The 8,755-nt window shown below is 41.3% G+C and overlaps 1 protein-coding gene across 2 annotated transcripts; it reads right to left on the bottom strand.

Annotated features, from left to right (window-relative positions):
* Positions 1-654: 654 nt before the first annotated feature.
* On the bottom strand, positions 655-7,043 carry LOC129840557 (uncharacterized). Of its 2 annotated transcripts, none has more exons than XM_055908519.1 (5): positions 6,692-7,043; positions 6,032-6,127; positions 5,631-5,929; positions 5,143-5,369; positions 655-1,374 (listed from the first exon to the last, which is right to left on the bottom strand). In XM_055908519.1, the coding sequence occupies exons 1-5, from the start codon at positions 6,756-6,758 to the stop codon at positions 1,272-1,274; spliced, it is 792 nt and encodes a 263-aa protein (XP_055764494.1). In that variant the 5' UTR covers positions 6,759-7,043; the 3' UTR covers positions 655-1,271. The 2 variants fall into 2 exon arrangements, with proteins under 2 accessions (XP_055764494.1, XP_055764493.1); XM_055908518.1 differs by having other exon boundaries at positions 6,020-6,127; positions 6,692-7,041.
* Between the last annotated feature and the right edge of the window lie 1,712 nt (positions 7,044-8,755).

Genomic DNA, 8,755 nt, shown 5'->3' with positions numbered 1-8,755 from the left:
CTTCCAAAAAGCAATGAAAGTTACTGCTAGAACTGGATGTACTGCCACACATCTGGTGATGAAGCTTTTCATGTAATAGTGTAAACGAATTAGCGGGCAAGGCTAGATTTCATTCTCCTCATTCGTTCAGCATGAACCATTGGGTATTTCTGAATGCCAGTGTACTGTGCTGGGTTTATACAGAGGTTGGTGCTCAGGATAAATCATGTAACATGGGCTCCCCACAGTGGTGGAACAGGGAAATCAGACACCGTCACTGAGTAAAGGGCAACCAACTACCGCAGTGCTCAGCAGAAAACATTGAAGAACATTCTGATGGAAATATATGAAGCTAATTAGAACATAATGTCCCAGTGACGTGCAGACTGAGGAATCATGTCAGTTATATTCATGTCGCTGTCCCACTTCTATTGCAAGGAAGTATCGCTAATGTTGAGATGTAGCCGTCACAGACAAGTCAGTCAAAGACAGTCAAAACAAGAAAATGTCATTCTCCTCACATGCTTGCACTGAACTTCTGTTCTCTGAATGAGACAAAATGCAAGGGGAGAACCAGCTAATTAATTCAGTGACAAAGCAGGTGGCCAATGTCTCAAAACAGTAAATCAGTGTCATGTGTTTTAGAGGAGACAAAACCAGAAATTCACAACAGAATGTTGAAAAACTAAGTAGAATTTTATTAAATTAGATTCTATTTTATCAAAATGTCAAGTTTCCAGGATGAAGAAAATAAGTGCAAAACAGTTACTTTAGACAAATATTTACAAAGCAGGTAGCATTCGGCCAAGTTGAAATAAGGCAGCTGTTTCATGTATCGAAGCATTTTTCAACACATCCACAAAAACATCCCCCACATATAAAACATCTTGGTGAAAAGGACAGTTCATAATTTCCGTATGAGAGCATTTCACATTTTAAAGGCCATTTCATAATTTCCTTATGATAACATGCAACAGTTAAATGGCAATAAACACATTTTACAAAACAAAAATACAAAAAGCTTAAATTCATATTTAAAAAAACAGCTTACCAAAATTCAAAGCTTTCTCTTGTTTTACTCTGAGGGAATACTGTAGGCAAAGCAAGGGGGAATACTGTAGGCAAAGCAAGGGGGAATAGCGCAACACACGGCAAGGGGGAATAGCGCAACACAAGGCAAGGATACCAAACATAGTTGAATGGCAACCACTGATACACGCTGTTCAATAGTGCAACCCCATAAACTTGGAAGCCGTGCTGATTGTTGTCAGCTGATCTTAGTGTTGGCCATTTCAGCGGGTGTTCATGGAACAAACCTGTGCTTCGCCGAGGCTTCTCTCCAGCTCCTGAATACAAGGAGAGATCAACTGACTGTGCAGCTGTGCCATTTTAAACCTTAAGGAAAGGTATAGAAAAGAAGAGTTAAAAGGAGCAGTATTATCACTGATTTCTCTTCACAGTTGGCAAGACAAAGTATATGAACCCTTTGGAATTACCTGGATTTCTGCATAAATTGGTCATCAAATTTGATCTTCATCTAAGTCACAACAATAGACAGTGTGCTTAAACTAATACACACATTGTATTTATTGTCTATATTGAATACATAATTTAAACATTCACAGTGTAGGTTAGAAAAAGTATGTGAATCCCTAGGCTAATGACTTCTCCAAAAGCAAATTGTTGTCAGGAGTTGGCTAACCTAGAGTCCGATCAATGAGACGATTGGAGATGTTGGTTAGAGCTGCCTTGCCCTATAAAAACACACAATTTGAGTTTGCTATTCACAAGAATCATTGCCTGATGTGAACCATGCCTCAAACAAAAGAGATATCAGAAGACCTAAGATATCAGAAGACATAAGATTAAGGATTGTTGGACTTGCATAAAGCTGGAAAGGGTTACAAAAGTATCTCTAAAAGCCTTGATGTTTATCGGTCCACGAGAACACAAATTGTCTATCAATAAAGAAAGTGGAGCACTGTTGCTACTCTCCCTAGGAGTGTCCGTCCTGCAATTATGACTGCAAGAGCACAGCGCAGAATGCTCAATGAGATTAACTTCTTATGGCTGAAGGGGCAGTATTGAGTAGCTTGGATGAAAGGTGCACAGAGGTGCCCAGAGTAAACAGCCTGCTCCTATGTCATAGTTGCTAATATATGCATATTATTATTAGTATTGGATAGAAAACACTCTGAAGTTTCTAAAACTGTTTGAATTATGTCTGAGTATAACAGAACTCATATGGCAGGCAAAAACCTGAGAAGTTACACTTCCTGTTTGGATATTTTCTGGGGGTGCCAGATTTGAAAATAAAGAGATATGGATGGGTTTTCACTTCCTACGGCTTCCCCTAGATGTCAACAGAACTTAGTCTGATGACTCTAATGTGAAGGGGGGACCGAAGGAGACAGGAATGAGTAATCACTTCCATGAGGTGCCCACGCATTGAACTGACGAGTTCACGTGAGAGTGAGCTCCGTTCCATCGGTCAATTGAAGTCGATGTAATTCTCCAGTTGGAACGTTATTCAAGATGTATGTTAACAACATTCTAAAGATTGATTCAGTACATCGTTTGACATGTTTCTACTGACTAATGGAACTTTTGGACATTTCGTTACGTTATAGTGGATGCACTTTGAGACTTTGGTTAGCGCATTTGGTAAACAATTCGAAAGTAGCTAATTGGACATAAATAACGGACATTATCGAACAAATCAAGCATTTATTGTGGACCTGGGATTCCTAGGACTGCATTCTGATGAAGTTCATCAAAAGGTAAGGAAACATTTATCATGTATTTTCTGGTTTCTGTCCAGTCCAACATGGCTGCTAATTTGGCTATTGTTCTGAGCTCCGTCTCAGATTATTGCATGGTTTATTTTTCCGTAAAGTTTTTTTAAATCTGACACAGCGGTTGCATTAAGGAGAGGTATATCTATAATTCCATGTGTATAACTTGTATTATCATCTACATTTATGATGAGTATTTCTGTTGAAACGATGTGGCTAAGCAAAATCACTTGATGTTTTTGCAACTAGTGAATCTAACACGCCAATGTAAACTATGATTTTTTTTATATAAAAATGAACTTTATCAAACAAAACATGCATGTATTGTGTAACATGAAGTCCTATGAGTGTCATCTGATGAAGATAATCAAAGGTTAGTGATTAATTTTATCTCTATTTCTGTTTTTTTGTGAAAGCCATCTTTCGCTGGAAAAATGGCTGTGCTTATGGTGGTGACCTGACAATCGTTTGTAGTGCTTTCACTGAAAAGCCTATTTGAAAAATCGGACACTTTGGTGGGATTAACAACAAGATTACCTTTAAAATTATATAAAACACATGAATGTCTGAGGAATTTTAATTATGAGATTTGTTTTTTTGAATTTGGCGCCCTGCACTGTCACTGGCTGTTGTCATATCATCCCGGTGACGGGATTGCAGCCATATTAAGAAGAATCAGCTAAAGACTTACAGAAATCTCTGGAACATGCTAATATCGCATCTGTGGATGAGTCTACAATACGTAAAACAAGAATGGTGTTCACGGGAGGACACCACAGAAGAAGCCACCGCTGTCCATAAAAAACATTGCTGCACGTCTGATGTTTGCAAAAGTGCACCTGGATGTTCCACAGCGCTACGGGCCAAATTTTCTGTGGACAGATGAAACTACAGTTGAGTTGTTTGGAAGGAACACACAACACTATGTGTGGAGAAAAAAAAAGGCACAGCCCACCAACATCAAAACCTCATCCCAACTGTAAAGTATGGTGGAGGGAGCACCATGGTTTGGGGCTGCCTCAGGGACTGGACAGCTTGCTATTATCGAAGACAATTTTTCCCCAGACATTTTGCAGGAGAATGTTAGGCTATCTGTCCACCAATTGAAGCTCAGAAGTTGGGTGATGCAACAGGACAATGACCCAAAACACAGAAGTAAATCAACAACAGAATGGCTCCAACAGAAGAAAATACACCTTCTGGAGTGGCCCAGTCAGAGTCCTCACCTCAACCCGATTGAGATGTGGAGCATGACCTCAAGAGAGCAGTTCACACCACACAGCCCAAGAATATTGCTGAACTGAAGCAGTTTTGTAAAGAGGAATGGTCCAAAATTCCTCCTGACCATTGTGCAGGTCTGATCCTCAACTACAGAAAACATTTGGTTGAGGTTATTGCTGCCAAAGGGTCAACCAGTTATTAAATTCAAGGTTTCACATACTTTTCGCACCCTGCACTATGAATGTTTACACAGTGTGTTCAATACAGACATGAAAACATAATTGTTTGTGTGTGATTATTCTAAGCAGAGTGTTTGTCTATTGTTGTGACTGAGATGAAGATCAAGTTTTATGACCAATTTATGCAGAAATCCAGGTATTTCCAAAGGGTTCACATACTTTTTCTTGCCACTGTGGGTGTCTTTTACTCCTGGTGTTTCCATTAGGAAAAAGTTGTGCCGGTCAAATGTCCAAACATATTTCAATTTGCCAGACAGTGATGCCAATGTGCAGTTTCTCTAGAGAAAAATCAGATCAAGCACAGGCTGCGCGATGTAGTAGGAGGTTGTAATTTCCAACAGGCCAATGTTCTACATAGTTCAGCGCAGAAAACATGGTACTTAACTACAATGACCATAATCCATTTGTCCGGTATGTGTGTTTTTACACAACGTATTTACACATGAGGTAATAAAGCTATAATCCATAATGTTTCTAGGCACACTGGTGCTCCTAAATTAGAATTCCAGGCCGCACAGCAGAATATTTCGGGGCATATGCTTGTAAAATGGTCGCACTGTGGAGCGTTGAGCCTCGTCTGTCAGACTCACTTTGTGAGCCAGTATCAGGTATTACAGTGTTGCAAGTTTGATATAGCAAGAGGTCAAGACTAACAGGCAGAGTTGACAGACTAGAGAGATACATTTTTTTTTTTTTTTAAACAACCAGAACCAACCTCCATGCATAGCCAAAGTGATTTTATAGAGCATATTTATTTTTCAACGTGTTTTCATTTATCTGGTTTTATGCATTTTGACCATCCAAACGCTGCCAATTCTCAGTCAACGGAAACACAGTTTAAACCCAATACAGTGTTAACAATTCAAGCATGACCTGTGAAAAGGTTTCAAAGAAAGTTGGACTCTTACCTCCTGTGCAGCTCTATGGCTTTGCTGGGGTCTGGGCAGTAGTGCTGTAGAGCTGTGATGCAGTGTGCTGCCAGCATGCTGTAACACTGTTCCCTCACTAAGTTGTGGCTGCTGGTGTCCCACTGTGGCAGCTCGCTGGTGTACCTCCACGCCACTAGGGCGTGCTCCAGAGCAGACTCCCACTCCTCGTTCTGCAGCAGCAGTTGACCCCACTCCTGGCAGGAAACCTGGGAGGAAAAAGACAAGGTTCGTTCAAATAGCAGGTGATGCAGCGTAGTACCAATCACCATGACAACCCAGAATGTCTAGCTATTAAACCATCTTAGAAGCACTTAAGCCACACACAATCAGCTTGAATAAATTTAGAGTGTAAATCTTAAAAGACGTATATTATTTACAGCAAGGAGATTCAACTTCAGGTCAATTACCTGAGTTACATTCACATAAGGCCTACATAAAAAGCATTAAACAAAAATGTTGATACTCACTTTAAACACCACTAGGTGTGGATATGCCTTTCTGTAACAGTGTGCATCTCTGTTGGACCCCAGGCGTGAGTAGGGTATAGATCTGTAGACATTGGTCTTCTTAAGGTGCAAGTCCTCCTGTAACAGCTTCAGGTCTGTAGTGAGGGCTCTGGGCTCCTGCCTCTGCCCCTGTTCTACTAGGATGAAAGATCTTATGAGCTGCACAAGCTGCTGGTTGGACAGGGGTGTCTGGTTGTCTTCCATTCTCTCACTTTGGGCCTCACTCCGACTACTCCCTGTTCGGTATATGGCTGGGTCCACTGCAAAACATACACCACTGTATTGGTCACAGGCCAACTAATATAAGACTAGAAACTGAATGACATGATCCATTTAATTTGCTTACTAACATGAATGCCCACGTTTTGAGTTGCTGGTCAGGTTTCTGCCTCTAGAGGTGGTTGAGAATGGAGCTATGCGTGAACTTAGAACCTCCAGGTAGGACCTTCTCATTCGAGCTGCAAAAACATTTGGCATAACTTTAGAGTGCATTTGTGACTACTAACGTTACAGGATCATAGTTAACCCAGTTACAAGATTCTTCTAGTTGTACTAGATAGCAAGGCAGATGCAATGTTTTGCTGAATTAATAGCTACAAACAGCTCACCCACAATCTTTATTACTTAGCTAAATGTCCAAAATCAGCTCGTTAGCTAGTTAAAACTAGGTAAAGTTGTTAGCAAAGGCTAACAATAGGCACCATGTTGTGTCAATGCAATTGCTAACTCAAAGCTGGCTAACTAGCTAGTTGCCCACACAAGTTAACATTGACTTATTTCCATTATTAGCAAATTGACACAATTTGTTTGTTCAGACTCCGTTTTATTGGATCTTACAGGCTGACTTTATTGTTATGATTTAACATATTTAGAAAATAAGGTAGCCGTTACTTAGCCACATTTGTTCCTTGCGCGCGCTTAGTTTACCAAGGACAGCTGTTATGATGCTGCAGTGGAGGGAAATTTAGCTGGCTAGCCAGCTAACGTTACCTACTTTATGAAGTTGTTGAAGTCAGACGTACCTGCAATTTTCGGCTGTGGAGCTGGGATTTCCATCAGGGCACGTCTTGAGTGACACATGATTGCCATATTAGAGGCTTTGGATCAAAACGACAGACCTCTTGCAAAAAGTTTGCCAGTTATGTTGTTAGCTGTCTAGCTAGCTAGGAAGCTGTCTAGTAGTGTGCAGCCAACAAACTGTAAAGGTTGTACTAATAACACGCAGCTACCGCCTGCCAAGTACCTCAAATAAATTCCATAAAATTAAATAGTTGCTGACAAAACTTTGCAAAGCTCTTCTCCCGCGAATGTATGACACTATACTGCCGCAAGAACTTAGCGCGCGGGCGTGGTTTCATTACCCATCAACCTGATTGGTCAAATGTCGAAACAGGCGCGTGCATTTTTATTGGAGAATAGGATCTTGAATTGCGCTGTGTTAAAATAACCCCCAAAATAACTGCTAAAATACAGTAGGCCGACAGATGTACTGTTGTGAAATAGAACTTACCTAACCATTTGTGAAGTGGTTGAAGTCTGACACACCTGGCATTTTTGGCTGGGCCAGCTACTTTATAGCAAAAAGACAGACCTTGCAAACATTTGACCAGTTCTGTTGTGGGCGACCATTGATTCACTTTCTTTTAATAACATGCAGCTGCCAAGTAGCAAACAAATGACAACAAATGTATTACGGTAATAGTCATTACTATGAATTTTAAAAATCTTCTTCTGTGGGGTTTATCAGAGGTTGGCATCCAACGTTATGAAGCATTACCGCCACCTACTGTACTGGCCTCATACGAAAAAAAGATTGCAGTAAGAGTGCAGTATAAACTGGGTGGTTCGAGCCCTGAATGCTGATTGGCTGACAGCAGTGGTATATCAGACTGTATAACACGTTTATGAATAAACATGTATTTCTACTGCTCTAATTAAGTTTGTATCCAGTTTATAATAGCAATATGGCACCTCGGGGGTTAGTGATAGTTAGTTAGGTAGCCTGACTGCCATTAGGTACCGAGATGAGATCCTCAGAGACCTTGTGAGACCATATGCTGACACATGCACATTTGTGGCCTGCTGGAGGTCATTTTGCAGGGCTCTGGTAGTGCTCCTCCTTGCACAAAGGCGGGGGTAGCGGTCCTGCTGCTGGGTTGTTGCCCTCCTACGGCCTCCTCCACGTCTCCTGATGTACTGGCCTGTCTCCTGGTAGCGCCTCCATGCTCTGAACACTACGCTGACAGACAGAGCAAACCTTCTTGCCACAGCTCGCATTGATGTGCCATCCTGGATGAGCTGCACTACCTGAGCCACTTGTGTGGGTTGTAGACTTCGTCTCATGATACCACTAGAGTGAGAGCACCGCCAGCATTCAAAAGTGACCAAAACATCAGCCAGGAAGCATAGGAACTGAGAAGTGGTCTGTGGTCACCACCTGCAGAATCACTCCTTTATTGGGGGTGTCTTGCTAATTGCCTATAATTTCCACCTTTTGTCTATTCCATTTGCACAACAGCATGTGAAATTTATTGTCAATCAGTGTTGCTTCCTAAGTGGACAGTTTGATTTCACAGAAGTGTGATTGACTTGGAGTTACATTGTGTTGTTTAAGTGTTCCCTTTATTTTTTTGAGCAGTGTATAACTTTGCTAGTGTAGCATGTAGGCTAACGTAACGTTAAATCAATGAGCCTCCACACAGTCAGTCAGTGCGGGAACGTGATCATTGCACCCAAGATTGAGCTAAACTGGCCAGGCAGTTGGTAGCCTAAAGCCTGCCTGATGTTACTGCTGTTCCTAAAACCATTGACATACGTTAGCCTACTGTAACCACACACAGAGAGGGTGTGTGTGTGTTAAGGTTGGGCGATTGTGTACAAGCCTACATCACCTGACTGCGCCCCATAGCGATCCTCGATAGTCGATCCCTACGGGGGGAGGGGGGGGGGGGGGGGTCTTTCTCATGACTACACATGCATTTCCATGGAAATATAAAGTATATTTGGAAAGTAATAAATATATACAAATATATATACCAAATATTAAGTTCTGCTTTTCTGATGTATCAAATACTTATGTCATGCAA

Source organism: Salvelinus fontinalis, chromosome 41 (genome assembly GCF_029448725.1).
Source record: "Salvelinus fontinalis isolate EN_2023a chromosome 41, ASM2944872v1, whole genome shotgun sequence".
Classification (NCBI taxonomy): Eukaryota; Metazoa; Chordata; class Actinopteri; order Salmoniformes; family Salmonidae; genus Salvelinus; species Salvelinus fontinalis.
This window is presented reverse-complemented; position numbering and strand designations above follow the sequence as displayed.